Raw genomic sequence first — 24,215 nt, forward strand, 5'->3', positions numbered from 1 at the left:
ATTGGGGAAGAGATGCTCTCTTTGTATTATAGATGTCTAAAACGATATGACTTGATTTTTTTTTTTTTTTTGCTTTTTGGGTCACACCCGGCGATGCACAGGGGTTACTCCTGGCTCTGCACTCAGGAATCATCCCTGGCGATGCTCAGGGGACCATATGGGATGCTGGGAATCGAACCCGGGTTGGCCACATGCAAGGCAAACGCCCTACCCGCTGTGCTATTCCTCCAGCCCCTGACTTGATTTTTTTTATGTCATCTCCTGGTATTATAACCTCTAGCTTGAGTAGACATTCAATAAACACCCTCAAAGGGAAGAAGAAAGATCACTTGTTTACCTCCCAAATGAACCATGCCCTCATAGTATATCAGTTGGCACTTTTGAAAGCCACTGCTCAAAAATCATTACTCCTTACCAACAGACTTGCTGCTAAGGGGAGATAGGTTTCCAGCAGTTAGCAAAACTGAAGAGTAGGTCTCTTCATCATCATACTGGGGATGAAGCTAGGGTTAAGTTGCTATATGCAACCAAAGGATAATGTTGATTTGGGGGATTAAATGATGGAAAGTCCTATAACTTGATCTGGCAGTCCTGAATATATCACTTAAGTATAAAGAAGAGAAGTTGCGTGGTAAAATATCACCCAACTGGAAGTAGTACTTCCTTCCAACATTGCATTCTTTGATGTTTCTTGGTTTTAATTTTTTCATAGTTTTATATATATACATATACGCATATATGTATATATATGTGTGTATATATACAGACATATATATATACATATATATACATACATATATATACATGGCAGTCCTTTGTCAAATATCCCAATCCCATTTCTATAGGAATATAATAATACTTTGTTTTATCTGTACAGTATCATTAGTGCCTGGAAGACAATTTTCTACCAGTAGGCATAAACGGCTTATTGAATAAATAAAGACTGAATAGATTACTTTAAAAATTACAATTATGCATTACATATTTAAGAGAATAATTATAACTTTTCTTTTCTCTAGTATTGTATAAAAATAATAGCATGGTTCCTGAGAGGGAGTGTCCATTAGAGTATGTGGTTTTTTATGATGATGATGGTAATGATATTGATAATAGTGACAAACTGATAGTTGGATGTGTCGATTATTAGTAGATATAGTATTCATTTTGCCAGTAAGATCTCACTATCACTAAATATATCAAGTAAAACTTAACATGAAGAATACTCAAACCTTGGACCACCAGTTTAACATTTCCTTTACCATCTAGTGGAGCTCAGAAGTAATGTGGTTCATTCCCCATTGATTTATTCCAACAACTGGATAGAGAATGTCTGCTGCAAACTGATTAATGTTATAACAGCAATGTGCCAATGTATGAGGATAAATTAGTTCACATTTTACTTAACTATTAAGACCTGCCTTAGTTACTCAATCATTGCCAGGCAACACCAGGTAGGACAGCATCAGAAATAAATGGATTATTTGTATCAGCAAAAAATGTAGGTATCAACACTATAACTTAGCATTTTGCTTGTAGTGCAATATTTTGCCCTTTTGCTGATGTGCTAAGAAAAAAATTCACTATTCATTTATGTTTTTGTCTTTGATGTGATTTTAAAAAAATAATAAGCTAAGGTCTTTCGGTTAGCATAGAAAGAGTCTCTTTCCCACCCTCCATACCTTAGAACAGAAAATTAAACTCCTGGCATTTTAAATTTTTTTCACTGCTTTTTAATATTATTTTGCTAAAAATCTTAGATGCCAATACTAAATTTTCTTCTCTAACTTTGTCATAATGTTTTGAAATAAGCATGACACTTTGTGTCCCTGTCAGCATCTTTGTTGCTCTACATTGCATGTAGGGCAAGAGAGAGTTACTGGGTCCAAGAACAATTTGACTCTTCCGTTAATAAAAGTAGAGTATTGTGCAGTTAGAACCAATCATTTATGAAAGAGAAGGGGAGAAATTCTTAGCTTTATAGTACACTTTATACATAACATTCTTACGTCTGTAAAAACCTTTTTAAAGTTGCAGTGTCTCCAATTACTTATAGATCTGTATATTTTGCCTATATGTCTTTATTAATTAAGACTATATATCTATATATAGATATACAATATCTATATATAGACATATATAGATCTATAGATATTGTATATCTATATATAGATATAGATAGATATCTATAGATACATAGATATATATATATGTAAGATAGATATCTATAGATACATAGATATATATATATGTATCAATATCTATATATAGATATATAGTCTTAATTAATAAAGACATATAGGCAAAATATACAGATCTATAAGTAATTGGAGACACTGCAACTTTAAAAAGGTTTTTACAGATGTAAGAATGTTATGTATAAAGTGTACTATGCATTGATGTGTACATATGTTAGTGGTGGAAGAAGTGATGTATATATAGATATACATAGTATATATAGTAAATATAAATGTATATAAATATAAATACACTATACTAAATATACTATATGTATATATAGTAAATATATCTATATTTAAATTACATATATTCTTATTATTCAATATAAACAATTGGGATTAAATAACATTCATTTTGTTACCATATATTTGATCCTGAGGTAGCAGATTGCATTACAGTCATTTTAATGAGCTTTGTTCACAATTTTTCTTGAATTATGTATTTATTTTTTACTCACGATGGACTCTATTCCTTAGTCCATTGTCAAATAAACACAAAATTTATTATGGCCAAAGTATAGATAGAGAAAAGGCAAGAGATCGTTCTGGCTCTGTGGTCAAAGCATTGACTAAAGATAACGTAGTTGTAACTATCATACATGGATTCCATGGTGTACTAACTCACAAAGGAGTAAGTCAGATTATAGTAACAGTTTGCCCATTGTTGAATCAATTCAGGGTGATTTAAGTTGAATTTTCTTGCAAGAAATAATGATTATATTAGACTACAATGTGAGGGGGAAATTTTAGCATTTTTTCTTATATCTATGATGGTAGCTTAGATCTAACTCTCCCACTGAGAATAACTATGAAGTTAGAGGAAAGAAAACACTGTTTGAAGGCAGTCAGTACTTAAAAGACCAAAATGCTCAAGAGAAAGGAAACAAATTGAGGTGACTTCTAAATTTAGAACTACTAATTCACTTTAGGGCTTTAATTGATTCAATTCACAGGGCACAGAAACCAAACAGAAATTAGTACTTTGGAATTTATAATAGTCTTATAGGATAATGGAGAGAAAAATCTTAGTTCAGGTCTACCAAAGTGTCTAAATTCTGAGGGACCATGTCCAGTGCAAGAAATACAACATGAGATTAGTGAAAGGGATAATTAAAGAAAGAAGCAGTATTATGGGACATATTTGCCAAAACTTAAAATATGCAAGAGTAAGCAAATTTGAAACATCACAAAGCATATGCTAAGATGCTAAAAAAAAGTAAATAGTTCAGCAATTTAAGAAAAAAGTATAGACACTGGGAGTAAGGGATATGTGAAAATTAAATCATCCTTCATAGGCTCCAAAATCAAGTCTTAACAAAATTAAAGTGATTTATCTATACATATATTCCTGTTCAGAAGGAAAATGACATCTTTTCACACCTAGATTGTAAAGTTAAAACATCAATAGGCATGCCATGAGAGGATAACAAATATCCAAAAACAGGGGCTGGAGCGATAGCACAGCGGGTAGGGCGTTTGCCTTGCACGCGGCCGACCCGGGTTCAAATCCCAGCATCCCATATGGTCCCCTGAGCATCGCCAGGAGTAATTCCTGAGTGCAAAGCCAGGAGTAACCCCTGTGCATCGCCAGGTGTGACCCAAAAAGCAAAAAGCAAAAAAAAAAAAAAAAAAAAAAAAAATCCAAAAACAACCAATAGGAAATGCCCCAAGTACTATAATATTGGTGTTATTTGACCAGAATTCAAAGATAAAATATAATAGGTTCAAGAAAATAATCAGGGATTCAAAAAGTTCAGCAAATTCTAATCAGGGTAACTACAAATAAAATCTCAACTGGGAATAACATGGCCACATTGTTGAAAAATAAAGAGAGTAAAAATCTTAAAAGTAGACCCCTCTGACAGTGAGACAGCTCAAGAGGCTGACTCAAATGACTTTTGCATGTGGAAGGCCCAGGTTCAGTCCTAGCTCTGGATGGTCCCTTTGAACACTGCCTATTGGAACAATAACCAAAGAGGTAAAAAAAAAAAGTCTACATATTTAAAATGTTTGATACTTAGAAGTCAATGGATCAGAGCAATGGAGGTGCTTACCTTGCATGTGGCTGACCCAGTCTGATCCCCAACACCTATATGGTTCCCTAAACTTGGCAGGAGTGATCCGTGAACACAGAGCCAGGCAGAGTAAAACCCAAGTATCTCCAAATGTGGTCCAAACTGTCCTCACCCCCAGAAAAATGAATTGAGGAAGCCAAAACTATCGTGTAACAAAAACTAATGTCCAAAGAGAAAAAGATATTTATGAATTAGTAGAGCAAATAAACTGGCAAAGAATAACAAAGCTAAGTGCTAGGCTCAGTGAAAACAATGGTGATGACCAGAGGAGACGAGGGGTAGGAGGAATGTGCAGAGCTGGTGCCAGGCTGGCACTGAAACTTTGGTGACACGCATGACTATCACCTCCATAAATACTATGAAACCAATCCTATAAAATTCCATGATAATGCAAAGCAATGAAAACACAAAACATTTAAATGTTAAAAGACATTTAGGTATCTAAATGATAATACAGCAATTAGGGTGCTTGCCTTGTATGTGACCAATCTTGGTTTGATCGTCAGTACCACATATGGCCCCCCTGAGCCCACCAGGAATGATCCAGGTAGATCATTGATACACCAGGAGTACAGAGCCAGGAGTCAGTCCTAAGCATCACTGGGTGTGGCTTAAAAACTAAATAAAATAAAATAATAGAAGACAAGATAAAAAACCCAAGTAAAATAACTATCATTTTTAAGTTTATTTTTCTCATAGTTTAGGTAATATGGCTATAATAGTATTGATGATTCTAGTCTTAAAGTCTGTGACTTTCCACCATTGTCTTATGTCTCCTCTGGTCTTCTCCCTCCCCCACCCTGCCATACACACAGTGGGTTGGTTAACATTTACAGTTTAGGTGCATGCTGTTACCAAATTTTACTATCACCCAGGTCCTGATCTTAGACCCTTGCTTTATTATTCCACCTCCTGCAGCCTTCCTTTCCACCTAGTACATTCTCAGGGCTGTAAACTAGTGTCTAGGCAAACCAGCATTTAAATCAAGAACAGAGAACTTCAAATAAAATTATTTCAAAAAACACTTGATAAATTTATAATCAGTAGGTCCATTTAAAAAGAAAGAAAAAAATGTTCTTCAAACAAAAGGAATATTGATGCAATGTTCAATATAGCAGCATTGTCTTAATGTCAACAGATAAGATGGATAATTTTTAAGCCTGTAAGAATACCTTAGATATAAAGTATAATATTAATTATATAGAATTAGATTATGTAGACATAATGAAACATACAGTAAGGGAAAATAAATTGGCATGCATTGGCAAAGGGGAAATAATAAAAACTTGTTATCTGAACAAAACCAAAAGGAGGAAAAATGAGAAAACAGTGATGAAGAAATTTAAAAGTGTGATCATGAACTAAGCTCCTATCAAATAAGTGGTCACACACAATATAAATAACTACATACTTCAATGAATAGATATTAACAGACAAACCACCAAAAATAATGCAAACATCTTTCAACCATGTTTCTCATCAGAGTTAAGCCTAAAATACTAAGACATGGGACTGGAGCGATAGTACAGCAGGTAGGTTGTTTGCCTTGCACATGGCCAACCCGGGTTCCATTCCCAGCATCCCATATGGTCCCCTGAGCTCCGCCAGGAGTAATTCCTGAGTACAGAGCCAGGAGTAACCCCTGAGCATAGCTGGGTGTGACCCAAAGAGAAACAAAATAAAATAAAATGAAATGAAATACTAAGACAGCAGGGACTGAAAGAATTGAAGGCAAGATCAATGCAAATATAAACCAAAGTAGTTTAGTTTTGGACTAAGGAAGAAAGAAATAGCACGAAAGAAAAGTTGTCTGCTTGGGGAGACAACTAAGAGGGCAGGGGCATATGCTTTGCATGTCAAGAACCTGAGTTCTATTCCAGATACCACATACCTTTCCCAACCCACAGCACTGCAGGGCATGACTCTGATGTCACAGCCCAGACATCACACATTTCACTGGTTGGCTAAGAATCTGGAATTGGCCTCTGGGGACACTGAATACAGCTTGGGAGCACCCCCCACCCCCAAAGTAAATAAATAAACTCCTAATGCTAAATTCATCTGGAAGTACAAGAATCCTATATTTGCACATGTCTAATAACATATTTGCTAAGTTCATGAATTAAATAATGAGAGAAATACTCAGTGATAGATTAAAGATTCAACCCATAACTCCCTACTAATCAGGCAAAAAAATGGTTTTCAAAAGGAGTATCATAATTAGTAAAACTATTTCATAGAACGTATACAGAACCACACTCCAAATTTATAGAAAAATTATTTCATGCCTGAAATACTCAAAATAGACAAAATGGGGCCATAAAGTGGTCTCAACAATTGCAGAATATTCTTTTCCAACACTGGAATAAATCTAGAAATAAATAACAAAAACAATAATTTAAAATATCTCATAGCATTGGAAATCATATACATCCACAGCCACAGAATAAAACTGCAAAGGAAATTAGCACATTCTAAAAATGTCTGATAAAACAATGCCCTGACAGGACTTGTGGAACACAGCTTACACAGAGCCTAGAGGGAAATTAAACTCAAGTGTCTAGGTTAGAAGAGAAGAAATGCTAAAAATCAGTCATTGACTTCAAAAAGGCTGAAAGTAGTACAAAGAAACTTAAAATAAAGCAGCAGAAAGGTAAAATCAAATATAGACTAGAAAATAATGAAATTGAATTCAAATATAGAGTGGTATAATTCAACAAAGCCAAAAGCTGTTTATTTACACAGACAAATACTGTTGATAAAATCTTGTGGGGAAAAGATAGCAAAAGTGTAAATTTTCAGTATCTGAAATAATGAAAGGCTCTCATTTCAAATTCAGTAGATGTTAGAAAAAGGTAATAATTGGACATTATGTACCTACTTATGCCAATACATTTAAAAATATATGTGAAAAAGGCTAACAGACGAAAAATGTAGTCTTTGAAAACTGGCATAAGAAAAAAAGAAAAATATGTCTATCACTTTTTCTATTGAATACACTATAATTACTAACACTTAGCACATAAATTGTCATGCCCATATGAACCTGACACAAACTTTATCAGAGGAAACTTAAAGAGAGAGTATTTTCCACCTCATATCATGAAGCCAGCATAATCGGTTGCTGCATAAAACCTGACAGAACTATTTCAAGGAAGCAGAATTAGCAGCCAGTTTCTCATAAAATTCTCAGTAACATTATCAAATCAAAGTCAATATCAAAAATATAAAATTATACCTAGGGAAAACAGGGGTAGATTATAACATCTGAAAATCTATTAATATAAATTAAAATGTTGAGAGCATATAATAGAGGAAAAAAACATGATTAATTTCAATAGCTGAAAAAATGTTCTATATTCATGTCTTTTTGAGAAAAAAAGGCCAACATGAAAGGGAATTTAATCTGATAAAGAGTAGCTGCAAAAAGAACATAGAAAATATCAGAATTAATGGTGAAATACTGAAAGCTTTACTCCCTGAATCTGGAAATGGGATAAGGTTTTCTACTATTGCTACTTTTATTTAATTCTGCTGTTTTAGCCAGTACACTGTGTTACACATAAATAAAAGTATTGGAAATTTCTCAAAATATTAAAAACGGGTCTACCAGATGGTCTAACTACTCCACTGCTATCTGTCAAAAATCCTCCCAAAATGCATATGAATAACCATGTTCACTGCAGCATTAATTATAATAACTAAGTTATAGATATAATCCAAGTGCCCAACCACAGAAAACCGGGATAAAGAAAATGTGGTACACATACACAATGGAATACTACTCACCTCTAACCAAAGAAGAAATCTTGGTTTTTATGATCACATAAGTGGAATTGCGCAGGGGACAATCATGCTAAATGAACTAAGTCAGGAAAAAAATGGGATCATCTCGCATGTGAGATATAAAGATGCAGAGTAAGGGAAGCAATAAAACTGACTGAAAACAAAACTGTGGACTCAGCTCAGAGAGCTTTTGATATTAGTGAGGGAGGGTAGAGGAAGGCTGAAAAGAAGAGAGCCAAATGGACTATGGTGGAAGGGTATTTATGTTTTTTGTTTTTTTGCTTTTTGGGGCCATACCCTGTGATGCTCAGGGATTATTTCTAGCTCTACTACACTCAGAAATTATTCCTGAGGGTGCTTGGGAGGCCCTATGGGATGATAGGGATAGAACCTGGGTCACAGGCATGCAAGGTAGGCACCCTGCCCACTGTACAAAGTATAGGTATGTCTCCAGAGCTACATACTTATACTTTGGTTGTGGAGATGCAGTGGTGACATTTATTTTGAAGACATGTGGAGTTCTTACTCTTAAACATATACACACATGTCAACTAATGTTACATTAATAAAAAGAAATAGGGGGCTGGAGCGATAGTACAGCGGGTAGGGTGCTTGCCTTGCACATGGCCAGCCTGGGCTCGATTCCCAGCATCCCATATGGTCCCCAGAGCACCGCCAGGAGTAATTCCTGTGTGCAGACCCAGAAGTCAGCCCTGAGCATCACTGGGTGTGACCCAAAAAGCCAAAAAAAAAAATAAGCTAATATTGGAAAGGTAGAAATAATCACTCACAGACAAAATGAGTACATAAGAATGGGAAAACTTTATAGTAAAATATCAAACTGAGGAACAGCCCTATATGGTTTTGGGGCCATTCATTGTTTTAGTTTGTGTTTTGTTTTTGAGATCACATCTGGCATTGCTCAGGGTTTACTCCTCGCTCTACTCAAGGCTATCTCCTGGTGGGGTTTAGGGGACCATATGTAGTTCTGGGAATCAAATAACCAGGGCTAGCTGCATGCAAGCACCCTACTGTATAAACTATCCCTCTGGCCCCTAAGGTAAAGGCATTATGTATCTGTGTCCAGCAAAAGACTCATTCTACCTATTTAAGATAGAGATGAATATTATATTATTTGTAGCACTGTACCACTGTCATCCTGTTGTTCATCAATTTGCTCGAGTGGGCACGAGTAACGTATCCATTGTGAGACTTGTTGTTACTGTTTTTGGCATACCAATATGCCACGGGTAGCTTGCCAGGCTCTGCCATGTGGGCAGGATACTCTCAGCAGCTCTGCCGGGCTCTCAGAGAGGGACAGAGGAATCAAACTCAGGTCGGCCGCATGCAAGGCAAATGCCCTACCCACTGTCCTATCATTCCAGTCCCATATTACTTGTAACAGAATAATAATATGTACTCAGATATATTAGAAATTTTTCTAATTTCTATCATTAGAAAAATATAGATAGTCCAATCAAAGAATGGAAAACACTTGAACAAATACTTACCAAGAGAAGATATGCAAGGGATCTGGGAGGTGACTCAGTGTCTAAATGCATCTTAGAAGTGTGAGACCACGAGTTCAATGCCTGGTGCTGCCACATGCACGAAGCGTGATTTTTGGCAACTCTGCTCAGAATCTCTGGCTTCAGGTGGTTTCCAGATATACCCTCCGTCAAAATAGCGTGAGTGAAAGGTATAATCCTCTGCAGGCTTTGCAACTAAAAGGATCAGGTGAGAAACAAAGCCTAAAAGCTGTGCTAACATTGGAGAGTCAGAATGTGCCACAAGCAAAGTGCCACAAGAGTGTGATCTAGATGGCCCAAGAAATTATATGGGTGCCCCAGTACTGCAAAAATATCTGGAGAGGGAAGGAGGAGAGGGAGGTAAAGAGTCATTTTGAAAATGGTGAATGTTTTGATGGCTTCTCCCAATCAAGCTAGTAACTTGTTCAAACGCCAAGAATATGGTGCTACTCAGGTCATTCCTGGAGTCTTCAGTGACCCCCAGGGCAACACCAGGCTACTCAAGAGTCCATTTTAGTGTCAGGAATAAAATGGGGTCAGCCCCATGCAAGGCACATGACGTCGGTCCTCGACTACCTCTCTGCTCCCCGCCACACTCCAAATGTTAGATTTTATTGAAAAAGAAAAGAAGATAAGCAAATGGTTATTAAGCAGAGTAGTTTCCTGCATCAAGTGATTAGGAGTTTTCAAATTAAGATGGGACTGCAACGGAATGATTCACTCCTGCAATGGCTAAAATTCAAAAAAAATGTGTGATATATAACTGGACTTACCAAGTGTTGTTGAAAATGCACAGCAACTTTTTAAAAATGTGTCGCTGGCTAGAGTGTCACTTGGCACATACAGCCATGGTAAAAATAGATTAGGGGAGCCAGAGAGACAGTAAGGGCTGTGAATATAGTACAGCATGTGACTAACTTAAATTTGATGTCCAGCACCCAATATGATCCCCCAAGCTTTGCCAAGAATAATCCCTGAGTGTAGGATTAAGACCTGAACACTGCTGGGTCTGGCCAACACCAAAACAAAAATCTTATTGTGGACATACACTAAAGTTAAATAATGCCCATCAAAAAATAAAAATAAATGGCTGCACTTAGCAGTGAAGAATCCTGGCCGGCGGGGAACCACAATGACAGAGAATGTTCCAGACTGCAGACCAAGCTGATAACACCGGGGTGTCCCAGATGGAGCAGGTGCAGTCTCCCGCCTTCTCCAGATGGAATCCCGGCGACCATGAGCTTCTACAAACACAGACCAGGACTATTTCTTCAAGCCTTTCCTGATATACAAAACAACACTCAGGAACCGTTCTTCTGCCCCTGAACGGACATGATCCCAGAGGCACACAAACTAATCTCGGAATGCAGCGGCTGCTGGCAGAAATTCTCCTGAACTGTGAACTAAACTATGGCCCCGTGCCGCCCCAGGAGGGGAAGGGTTTTTGTCCCTTGGCCTTTTCTCCTTTGCAGCAGCCTGGTGACCGCCATCTTTTAGAGCCAATTAGACAGAGAGGTAGGAGCTTGCAGTGATGGGGTGCAGGGGAAATTTCACAATAAGGGGGGTGGGCAGAACCGATCCTGCTCCCTGCCCAGATGAGACCCAGAACAGCCACCCACGAATGGCTGCTCCACTCCTGAATGGCCATGATCCCAGAGGCACACAAAACAATCTTGAAATGCAGCAGCTGCTGGCAGAAATACCTCTGAACTTAATTACTAAAATACCAGAATTCAAAAACCGTGAGGCTGCTGTTGTGGCCGTGAGACATCATATGCTCTTCATTATCAGCAATAGAAAACAAATGATCTAATGATGTCTTTTTGGCAGGTCTGATTGTTGGGGGGAAATTCCAAATGATAATAGTGGGTTTTCTGTCGAAAATTAAATGTAATCAAAGTAGCCCGGCGCGCCTTCCGCCCAGAGATGAACCGAGAGCCGCGGCACGAGAAGCAGAGCCTCCGCGCCTATTGACTGTGATCCTGAGGTCTCCTAACCCATTTTGGCACCAGAGCGGATGCTTGAGCCATGCATTTTGACTGTGAACTGAGCTACAACCTCGTGTAGCCCGGGGGGGGGGATTTTTTTTCCCTCTCCATCCCATTTTTCTGAGTGAAAATGGCGGCAGCGGCAGCAGCCACGCGGTGAGAGCCACCCTCTAAGACCCCTCCAGCAGGAGGTAGGACTCTCTTTAGTGACTGTAGCCTGTAGGTGGTCCTGGGAGGGGGGGCGTTCCCGGCGCGCCTTCCGCCCAGAGATGAACCGAGAGCCGCGGCATGAGAAGCAGAGCCTCCGCGCCTATTGACTGTGATCCTGAGGTCTCCTAACCCATTTTGGCACCAGAGCGGATTCTTGCAGCCATCCATTTTGACTGTGATCTGAGCTAAAATAATAGAAACCCAAAACCGCGCGGACTCAAAGTCTTCACTCTTACCAATGAAGAGAAATTATTAGATGATGCCTATTCAGCAGGCCTGATTGTTGGGGAAGATTTCCAATCAATAATAGTGAGTTCTGTACGGAAATATGAAATGTACTCAATATATAGGGAATAATGAGAATATCATTAGCTACTTAGATGGGGGGTGGGTTGGGAGGGGGTGTATTGGGGTTCTTGGTGGTGGAACAGGTGCACTGGTGAAGGGATGGTGGTTTAATCAGTATTTGACTGTGACTTAAACCTGAAAGCTTTGTATTTTTTTTTGTTTTCACGGTGGCTCAATAAAATATTTCTTTAAGAAAAAAAAATAAATGTAATCAAAGTAAAAAGAGATTAAAATGAAAATCATCTGCTACACAGGCACGGTGGAGGATGGGAAGGGAGGTATACTGGGGTTCTTGGTGGTGGAACATGTGCACTAGTGAAGGGATGGGTGTTTGATCATTGTATGACTGAGACTTAAACCTGAAAGCTTTGTAACTGTTCTCATGGTGATTCAATTAAAATAAATGAATAAATAAATAAATAATGCCCATCTTAGAATCTTCAATGCTCTTCCTACTGAAATTGACTATTTGTGTATTAAATAACGTAATATATTTATAGTAGCACTTCTTAGAATAGCATGAAACTGGAACAACTCAATTTCACGACTAAGAGGAAAAATACAATAATTTGTGGGATATTTACACAAGGGAATTCTTTTCCAAACAATGGGGAAGAAATGAATGGCAGCTACAGGCAGTTTTATAGATGAATTTTAAAATGTTATATTGAACCAGAGAAATAAGATCTAAAAGTGTGCACACTATATTAATTCAATTTTTATAAGGTTCTGAAGGCGCTGAAACAATATAATGTTAAGAAAGCAAGTAGAGATTATCTTGACTGAGAAAGCATACATAGAAGGCTTTGGGGAATGAGAGTTCTGCTGCTTTTCTTGATCTAGATGGGACATGCCTGGGTGCATTCATTTCATAGAATCCCACTGGAATAAAATTTAAATTTTATACTTTTCTAGTTTGTTGCACTGTGTTGTTGCATGTTCAGCTACAGAAGTTGAACTCCCCCCACAAATGTATAGGAATCATGCCAGTAGTTAAAATTGATTTTAATTATTATAATCTTAAATACAAATTCACTAAAAGGAGAGTATATGTTAGTTGAATCATCCAGTTTTCAATGTTGCTTATTAGTTTCTTATGGTATTTCATTGTTTGGGATATGGTATTTCTTGTTTATCCATATTAAAATTATTACATTTTAAGCTAGGTTTATCTACCACTGTTTCACAAAGATTGTGTTTGTTTCTATTCATTTGTTTTGTTGTTAGACAGGTTTCCTTGAATTTATATTTTGATTTTTCTTTCATTTTAACATTAAGTAAATATGAACAAGCTGAATAGAGTCCAAGAATAGGTTCATGAGTAGTTCACAAGTGGATACTACTATGTCACACATTATGATAAGTAGCCCATGTAGGTCAATTTCATTCATTAAATACCCTGAAATCACTTTCATATTTAAGAAAAATATATCTTTACAGTACACTCACTAATTAAGATCATGCACTGTGTAATTAGACAGGTTAAAACACTAGTTTTCTTCCACAACACAGTCTATGTGTGCTTACATTTTCATGTATGTATTCTGATTGTGTGTAATGAGGGCAAATTGTTATTGTAAGATGGTTTTGAATGAGAATTTAAACAGAATATTAGATAAATCTATACATGAATCCCTCTGCAAGTGTGAGTCTCCCTAATTAAGATCCTGTCCTATAAGGGATTTAAATTAAATTGCATTGTAAAAGTAATCTCAAGAAATTCAATTCCAATAATCTTGAATCAATCCTATTTGAAATAATTAAGGGGAAAATATCACTAAGGATTTAGTAATAGAAGCACAGTGCAATTTTGTTGGCAGAGTAGAATTAGAGATTTTTGCAAAGAAGACATAGACTACCAAACAGGACATAAATAATTAATTATTTGTTTTATTTTATTACTTATTGTATGGAAAAAGTGCCAGGTGTATATAAAGGAAATGAACCTGCGTTTGGGAATGGAGAAGAGAATCCTTTTTTAAAAGCTAAGTAAAAAAAAAAATACACAGTAGAATAGGGGCATGGAGCTAAAAATCAAGCAAACAAACAAACCTACATTTGAACATAACAGAATAACATGCACAATGATGACAAAACATAACAGAACATATGTAACAAAGAACCCCAACTTTATATGGTATATAACACATAGACATTATAAAATAAAATCATGTTACATAACACATATTTATAAAACAAATGAATCATAATTATCCATGGTTTTATTAAACTAGGATTCAATTATTAAACTGAGACCTCCAAGCCTGCTCGGATCGGAACTGGGCCTCTTCCGCCCAGATTTCCCATTTTCCAGTAGCTAGGCAGTCACACCCAGGGACTGCCCTCTGATCTCCCCCCCCCCCCCCACACACACACACACTAATCCCATCAATGGCCAACATTCAGACTTAAAAGCAAGCTCCCAGAACCTTGATGAAGTGGCCTCGAGACATCTTATAGCCTAGTTCTTCCTCTGGGAGAACCAGCAGGCTACCGAGAGTTTCCTGCCCACATGGGAGAACCTGGCAAGCTCCCCATGGTGTATTCATATGCCAAAACTAGTAATAATGCTGGGTCTCATTCCCCTGACCCTGAAAGAGCCTCCAATGAGGCATTGTTGGGAAGGACAAGTAAGGAGAGGCATCTAAAATCTCAGGGCTAGGACGAATGGAGACGGTACTGAGACCACTTGAGAAATTCGACAATCAACTGGGCTGAGGATCCAATCCAAGAATCAAGTTACCGAGGATCTAATTATCATTCTATTTAAATACTTCCTATCAATCACTATGTATATATTTCAATCTACTTATCTCTCAAAGCATGTATAAGTATTGTCCTTAAGTAATTGTGAAAGCTGGTTAAGAAACACTGTTTAGGGCCAGAGATACAACACAAGAGTTAATGCACTTTTCCTCTAATGTGGTAACCCTGATTCCATTTCTGGCACAACCAGGCATGACATCTGATCATGACCAAGTATGACCCAATCCTCCACCAATAAGAATTATAATAATTCCATTCTCATTTGCTCTAACTTTTTACTCAGAAACTGCGATTAATGCTACCTTTATTTAGAATGTGACCACTTAAGTTTTATACTTAGTCAATATAGTATCTAAGAAGATCATGAATTCATGGTCCCCTCAATCAATAGCCATAAAAATTACCAGAGGATCAAAATCTTATGACTATATATGCCCACCCTAGTCTTCCAGAAGCCAATACTTGTGATTTGAAGAGCAAATGTTGAGGGCTTATTTTTGGATATGAAAGGAATAGATAGATTAGAGGACTTGTCAGTTGGTTATGATGTTCACTTGTGATTGAATATAATAAATAAGGGATGACATACACACTCTCTCTCCCTTTAAAGAACATTGGAAATAGTGGGGCCATAGAACATGATTTTTTGCAGTCAGTAAATCCTGGAACTAAAGTCAATGAAAGAGTCATTTTTTTCTCAAGGTTTTAGGCATTTTCAGATACTCTATATTTTCAGCTTTCTCTCTGAGAAGACACGTATCTTTCTGTAAAGAGAAACTTCCTGATTAATTGAAAAGTTTTAACTTTCAAGGTTTGTTTCTCTGATACTAATGCGTCTGATTAAGGTTCTGATGGAATCCCAAACTACTCTGTAAATTACTAATATTTTAAACAGTCAACTAGAAGAACTTTTTTTTAGAATCTGACTTGCTAAAATTTTTACAATTCTGTAATGAAAAAAGTTTTAAAATTGGATGGTCAACTTCTCCCACCATATATATGAGAAATTGGAAGTTTCTTGGTATGTATTTGAGTGTGTCTAAAGAAAGAACTGGCACATCAGTACAGCTGCCCTGATAAAATAAATGTAATGCATAAAAAAAAATACAGTGAAGAAGAAAACCTTTAAAAAAAAATACACCCAGCAGAACTTCTACACTGCTAGTGTCCATTAGTTAGTAATAGTCTATCTTGTTCCTACACTATCTAGTAATATAACTTTTGGTAATCTCTAGTAATTTAGGCATTATCATACCATTGGAGGGAAAAATAATATCTAAAACTTTTTATCTGTAGTTTTCAAGCCTGAAATTAATTTCCAAGTCCTTCCCTGAAAATCTCATTCATTTTATTTTAAATTTTCTAAGTTACTATCTTCCCTATTTTACATTCAGTTCACATCTCCCTACTTTACAAACTTCCGATGGTGCTCTCATCCCCTTTTCAATTATAATCTTTCTTATTTTGCATTCCCCTGTTGATTGTAATTTACTGCTTACGGCTTCCACCCATCGGCTTGTAGAGGCTCGAGATTTATTTATTGAGCCCCAACAGTATATCTAAATTTGTCAAATCATTTTTTCCCCTCGTACTCTGAAAAGGAGAGGTTGCTTATTTCAATCAATACCTGCAAAAACAGCAGCTCATGGAAACTAGTTAGAAGCAAATTCCCAAGTAACTTAGACTTGGCAGTAGTCCATTACCTTTGATTATAAAAGGGCAAAATTAATGGGCAATTCATGAGGCTATGTGACAGAGAGGTGACAGGAAGTCACTACGATTCAAATGGTAGAAGTGAAGGAGTTATTTATACAAGGTGCCATTGCATTCTTTTCTTCATCATGTAGAAGTCTGACTTTGGTGGCCAGTTGAGAAGGGCTTTTCCTTCCAGACCACTCTGGTACATCACACATGTTTACAAAATTAATCTTTAATGAATTCTAATCAAATTCCTAATTACAATATCATTATATTTAATGTTCGTATATTAGATGAAAGGCAAACACTTTGAGGCCAGTCACAAAGAAAATGAATAATTTTCTTAGAAGCTTATCTAATTAATCTCATTGCTCTATACGAGCAAAATTTTAAAGATCTTTAAAATTGAAACTGCTATCCCTTCACTAATCGAGATAAGAGTAACTCTCCATTTTTGTTTGATATTTGCATTAAAAATTATAAGTTATAGTAATTCCAATTATGCCTGCTCATCTCATACAGATAATGACTATATGTGTGAAGGTATCTAGCTTGTTTTGTTTAATTGCTTTCTCTTTGATTTAGTAGTTTAAAAAAATATTAATGTAAATTTCAGGGGTCATCAAATACTTGAGAAATAAATAATAAGACCTTAACATTTTTGCTCACTGCTTTTAGTGATTTTTTTAAATTAAAAAATTTACAATAAATAGTTCTAGCAGTCATAGGATAAAGCCCATCATTCTTAGCATATAATAGAAAATTCTTCCTGTTTAGACTTTACTTGGTCTCCTGAGACTCCCATCCATGTTGTGGCTGATTTTGTCCCAAAGGCACCATTGGTCTCAGGGTTTCTGGGCTTTTTGATATATGGCCGATTCTGTTATTTCTACACATTATTTAAAACTAACTCAACATCGCTTCTCGGCCATTTGGCAAAGATCAATTGTGTAAAACTAACTCAAAAGTCTTTTAAATCTTTCTTCTAACATTAAGAAAATGTCTCTTCTTTGAGAGAGTAAACTACGCATGGTCGTGATCTTTCAGAGTACTGTGGATTTCTGTAACATAGGAATTTTGTCTTGGTCATTGGTAATTCAAATTACTCATTGGACAATGAAAGAAAAGTGAAAGGATAAGGAATGATAAAAAGTTCTCAAAATATTTCTTAGGAAAGAACTGCAAGCATTTAACCATCTTGGACTTAGATGACACCTTGAGCATTTCTTAATCGGAAGGTTAGTGTTCTTTTTTTTTTAAACAAAAGAGGCTGTTCAAAAAAAGGAAACCCTCCACAGCCAAAGAATTCCTTGGTTACTTCGAGATGAATCCTTCCCTTATTCTCTCCCTGAGAATTTGCTGAGCTATTCTTTAATCTCTATTGCCCATGAATCTACCAAATCACCGAATTTCTCCTATTTGCCTCTCAGAACACCCTCCACTATTTGAAGTGCCTCAATGTTTCTTAGTTTACCTTTGTGAACATAAACATGAGCCAGGGTTAGGATGACCAGGGCTCCAGAGTTCTTAGTGCCCACCGGCTTAATGTTGAATCTTTGTGAGGAGTGATTTGACAGAAGAAGACATCTCCTACTGTATTTGCCAGGAAGTTAACCTCAGAAAAGCTATCTAAACAGCATGAGCATGGCTAATGGTCGGCATAAAGCTCCTTCCATCAAATAGCTTGGGGAAGAGGCTACTCAAATTGTATTAGCTTTTTGAATAAATAATTTGAAAAATTCTGAAGACTTTTCCTTTTATAATTTAAATCTCTCTCTTTTTCTCTTTCAATGATTATGGAAATTTGGTCTGTGTAATTCCTCCTATTATCATTATTACAAGCCTATTATTATTTTTTAAAAGGTGCTTGGGTGGTGGTAGGAAAGCATTAAATCATTAAAAACTCCTCAGAAGAGATGTACCTGGGACTGAATTTTGAAAGGTAACAAGGAATTTATAGTTAGAAAAAGGGACAATTATGTCATTGTTCATAAAGGTAACTTCCAAATATGTTTTTATAACTACCAAAGATCCTGGAATCCAACCATCTCATTAGTTTCTACTTAGCAGTCTACTTTTTGGAAACAGATTAAACTGCTTAAATTTTAATTATTTATGAGGTGAACTACAAACTACTAAGTTAAAAGCATATGCCTAATACAACTATTTCAGAAGACATTATTTTGGTAAATTTGGCAATTGTTAAATAAATGTAAAGTAATTCCCAAAACTGGAGGATATGACCATTTAAAGTATACGCAAAAATATGAAATTTTTGCAGACATAGGTGGTAGATTCCAAACTTAGTTCTGTTTTTCCCACAGACCAAACCAAAGAAGACAAGTCTAATTAATGACACCTCCCCCCAAAATTTGTTCATTATATTAGCTTCCTTTTGTAGAGATGCTAAGACATATTAAATATTCTAATTGGAAGAACATGCTCTGTCATTCATGATCCTTACTAATAGATGACTAGTTCTTCTGAGTCCCATGCCATCTCTAACAAAAATAAAATGACTCGATTCCAAAGCTTTGCAATTCTAGAATAAATATATTCTTATTTCGGATAACATATGTGAGAAAGTATCATACTTTCATGTTGAAAATTATCCCAAGAAAAAGCTCATGGAGCTTCTCTACCTCCTGTGCTTGAGCTTTTGCCCTTGTTGGCTACCTAATTCCAGGCGATACTTGGAATTTATTGAAACTATATACCTGAGAACGTTTTAGTATCTGTATTGCAAGCTGTAATGCCCAAAAGGTTGGGGGGGAGAGAGTGAGTGAGAGAGAGAGAGTGAGAGTGTGTGTGTGTGTGTGTGTGTGTGTGTGTGTGTGTGAGAGAGAGAGAGAGAGAGAGAGAGAGAGAGAGAGAGAGAGAGAGAGAGAGAGAGAGAGAGAGAGACTGGAGACATTGGTGGTGGGAAATGCACACTGGTGAAAGAAAGCATGTTGGAACATTGTATGACAGAAACCCAACTTTGTACCTGTATCTCACTGTGAATTTCATTAAAAAGTAAATACACTTAAAAAAATCCAAAGGAAACAAAGATTTAAAGAAAGGAAAGATAAAAATTCAAAACACACATCCTTTTTCCAAAATGTGAGACCAGAATCTATATGCTAGTCTGCAGAGGGTGTTTGTGTGTGTGTGTGTGTGTGTGTGTATATGTGTGTGTGTGTGTGTGTGTGTGTTTGGGCGGGGGGGAAGAGAAGGGGAGACATGCATGCGCATGCAGCATACTTAGATACAATAAGGAATAAGAATAGCAAGGAAAATCACAGTAGACTTCGCCCAATCATTGTTTGTGAATATGACTCAATATGATTTAGCATTTCTTCATTTTCTTAAAAGCAACAATGTGCATGAGGAATACACTAAATTTTCCCTGTACTTAGTTTCCCTGTACTGACTTAACATTCACTATCTATTCTGAATATACCAGTTCATAGCCAAGTTGATCATGGGTTGTTTATTGAGTAGTTACACGGACTAAATATGAAAATATATGAAGATCCTTATGGCTATTTGGATATACATATATTGCTCTATCATTTGGAATGGAAAATGTTATAAAACCAATCAACAATTCTTAGTTAAAACACAGAACATTATGAAATAAAAATGTTCAATTAAATGGACTCAAATTGAGTGAAATAATACGAAAGCAAAAATATGCATATTGAATAGTATAGCCTCAGGGATGGTTGCAAATTATGAGTGAGAATCTGAAAATGTGGAGGCCAGAGTCACATAACAGGGGAAGGGCTCTTGTCTTGTATACAGCTGACCCAGATTCAGACACTGGCATCCCATATGGTTTCTTGAAAACCAATGGGACTAATTTCTGAGTGCAAGGTCAGGAGTAACCTTTAAGCATGTTACTTAATATTTGGACTCAAATTTCAATGACTAGTCTTGAAATAAATATTTATAACAAATCTGAGCATTCCAGAGTAAAATACTGTTGTTGGTTGCCTTAACTAAGAAACAGAAATGCAAATATATTTGGGGTTGGACTTCTTCAATATTATATTGTGAAAATGATGCATGCCAGGAGGGTCCAAACTACATCTTTGATTTAATTGTGTAATCTTGGTAAAAGCAATTTATCTTTTAATCTTTTTTGAATGTTAGTCTTCACAAATAAAATATGGGAATTACGTGATCTGTTTCTTAGGTCTTTAGTGAGGATTGAAGGAGTTATGATTAAGGGAAATATCTTGCTCTGTACTAGTTAAATCTCATTCTGCCTGGTGCTGATGAAGTTGACAATTACAAATGAAAAAAAATTAAATGTCTTTGAGTATATTCCCATGCTATCTCAGCACTTAAAATGTTTTATGTTTTTCATATATTTATAGCAATCTGTAAATAAAGTGATTCATCCTAAGTTTCTGTTTCCTCTGGAATAAGGGAGAGAGAGAGAGAGAGCACAGAGAGAGATGAGAGAGATTGAGACACACAGAAACACACAGAGACAGAGAGAAACACTCAAATAACTGGGATACATGCATTGCATGCAGGAGGCCCAGGCTTGATCCAACCCCTCCCCCGCAGCATTTCATAGTCTTTGAGGACCTCCGCACACAAATTAGTCAAAATAATTTGTTCATGATCTTGCTGGTGGTGGTAGTAAGTAAAGCTATAGATCCAGATGTTTGTTTAGTGCATACACTATATCCCTTTATACTCTCTAGTAGCTGCTATTCTAATCATGGCCATGCTAGAAAAGAGACAAGGATATAATCACATTTTAAGCCTTTCTCTTCCAACAAAGTAGATAGCCCTATGTTTCCTCTCAGAATTAATGGATTAATTAGACAGAAGAGAGTAAAAGAGAGAGGATAGATGAAATACTTAAGACCTGTAGCTTAAATTTTTTTTTGGGGGGAGGGTGGTTGAGGGTAGTGGATTGATGCTGTTTCTTTACTAAGATGGTTGGAATTCCACAGGACAATATTCATCCATCCATGTTAATCAAATTAGAATACTGGAGAGTAGCCACAGTGGTTAACTAAATTCAAATCTTGTAGCATCGCCAGTGGGGTTAACCAACTGTAAATGTGTAACATGGCCATAATTATTTGATGTGTATTTTAGAAATACTTTTATATTTAATGACAAGAATCAGTATTTGATGGTTCTAAATATCTGAAATTAATTGTCAAAAAAAGATTAGTTTGATATATCAGATAAAAATATGTTGGATTTTTTTTCATCTTTACAAGTCAGACATTTTACCCACTTGGCTTCTTGATAACTTTTCAGTGCCATGAAAACACAAAGAATTGGCCATTGAATGCTTTCTGCATTAAATTATAACAGATAAAATGTTATGAGATCATGAGAGTCAAATTGGATTGTATTTATGACAAATGTAAAACTATTACATGGCTCAAGTTGGCAATGCATTTTGAAACCAGGTTTCTATGGTCACTTGTGTGCAGTGTGTGTACGTGTGTGTATGGCGATATAATTTCCTTAAGGACTTATGGATGATGCATTAAATTCCTTGTTATTGGAATTGACCTGAAAAGATGAGAAGATTATTGTTATACTGATGAAAATGACAATGTTAAAATTACTAAAGCTTATCTGTTCCAAAAAGATCCCAAGGTCAATTTTAATAAAATATTAAATTTATAGAATATATGATTCCCTAATTCTAAAATGTCATGATTAAGGACAAGCTCAAAAATTTATTTGAAGCTGGATTTTTATGCTCACCATTACTATATGGCCTCGATAAACAGTTAAATCTTTGTTGCATATAGCCTTTTCTTTTTAGTATACTGAACTTTATCAACAAAATTAAATTCTTTTCATCAAGAAGGGGCTTTTCAATATTTTTTAGGTGGCCTTACAAGCTAAGCACAGCCAATGGTATTTAAAAATAACAATTTATTCATTTTTAAGCAAACACTTGCTGTTCTTTCCTTATTGAGTGGTCAGGTTTCATAATCGCCATGTTGAAAACAGTCTAAACCAAGGAAGGGAAGTTGAAGCGGACACATGCTTTCAAGAAGAAAGTTGAGTTGCATGTGAAATTGAATGCCCTCAATGCTGATGTTATTTTTTCCTTCCCCTAGGGAACCACAGTCAGATATCCCGGGTACCTGTTGCTATTAAAGTGCTGGATGTCAATGACAACGCCCCTGAATTCGCATCCGAATATGAGGCATTTTTATGTGAAAATGGAAAACCCGGCCAAGTAAATATCTCCATGTTGTTAATGCTGAATATGTTTGTATACAACTGTCTCATATTTGATTAACCTCCATGATAGCGTGCGTTTGCCTCATTTATGATCTGCAAAGTCACAGACAGCAAAGTATCTAAATGGGAACAGAAAGGAATAATTTTCTCCCTAAGATGTTAATTCTCTTCCTACTTATGACCAAATTGGCTCCTGAAGTGGAACAACCTGCTGTGCTGTGAACCTAGAGCCAAAAAACTATTTTAAAATATCTGAGGATGTGAGTGATAGCAGGGGAGGATTTGCAGTGAGGACCAACTTTTTAACCTTCGAATGACAGAAAACAAGGGGAAAAGATCAAGATGGGGGGTGTGCATTTGCTTCCTGTTGAATACAGAAGAACAATCCTAGGACCTAGAAAGACGAGTTGTAGGAAGTGAATATTCAAATCTGTAAAAATGTAGATATATTTAGATAAACATAAGATGAGCAATATGCTTAAAGCATGCAAGTAAAGCATCTGATCATTGTATATTAATGGAACTGTGTATGTGTGTTTTTTTAAACTTGTTTCATGTAGCACAGATAGATGCTAGACAAAAGAGAGAGAGGATTCACAAAGGAAGGAAGGAAAGAGGGAAGGAAGGCAAGGCCAGAAGTGAAGGGAGAGAGGAGGTTCAGTAAGAGGGACGGCAGGAAAGGGGAAGAGAGGAGGCAGAGAACTAAATAAGCAAGAACAAAAACAAAACCTGCTATACTCTGAATGTCAAAATGGATATAGTCTATGTAAAGTTCTCGGAAACACAAATGTAATAGTTTGATTTTAACAAGGTGCCAAAGTACTGTATGTTTAAGAAATTTATCGTTTTTCAACTTCCTAATTTATTTCTGGATGGTGACATTTTAATTTAAATAAACAGCAGCTGACAGCATGACACTGGAGTTGTTAATCCAACTATTCTTGTGCCTCATGTGGGTGTTAGGAATTAAACTTACTATTTGCTGAGCAGCTTACCTGACAAGTCAGATTTTTTTTTTTACCCTTAAAGAAAGGACTAACTCTACAGTTCAATACTTTTATTAGGAAAGATCACTGTTACCGTCTTATTAAACAATGGGCATTTCCTTTTTAGAGTACTCTCATAGAACTTAGATTCACTGTTCCCCAGTAACACACACACACACACACACACACACTGCTAATTAATTTCAAACACTTGAGGTAGCATATATTTATTGTTAAAACTCTCTTAATAGTGATACACAATTTCTAAATTGTTCTAACATTAGTAAATTCTAATATTATAAATACTTTCTAATGTCATCATATAAAATTCCCCTCTATCAATCTTTTGAGCATTTTCATTTGTGACCATTTG

General features: G+C 36.2%; 1 protein-coding gene across 6 annotated transcripts in view; it reads left to right on the forward strand.

The window, feature by feature from the left end:
• Nucleotides 1-24,215, forward strand: part of CDH8 (cadherin 8) — a 429,237-nt gene that overhangs the window by 318,418 nt on the left and 86,604 nt on the right. For all 6 annotated transcript variants that reach the window (XM_055145049.1, XM_055145050.1, XM_055145052.1 and 3 more), the window contains one exon: nucleotides 22,730-22,851. In XM_055145049.1, the coding sequence (XP_055001024.1) occupies nucleotides 22,730-22,851 (122 nt within the window). The remainder of the gene's footprint in view (nucleotides 1-22,729; nucleotides 22,852-24,215) is intronic.

The sequence above is a fragment of the Sorex araneus genome, chromosome 8 (assembly GCF_027595985.1).
Source record: "Sorex araneus isolate mSorAra2 chromosome 8, mSorAra2.pri, whole genome shotgun sequence".
Classification (NCBI taxonomy): Eukaryota; Metazoa; Chordata; class Mammalia; order Eulipotyphla; family Soricidae; genus Sorex; species Sorex araneus.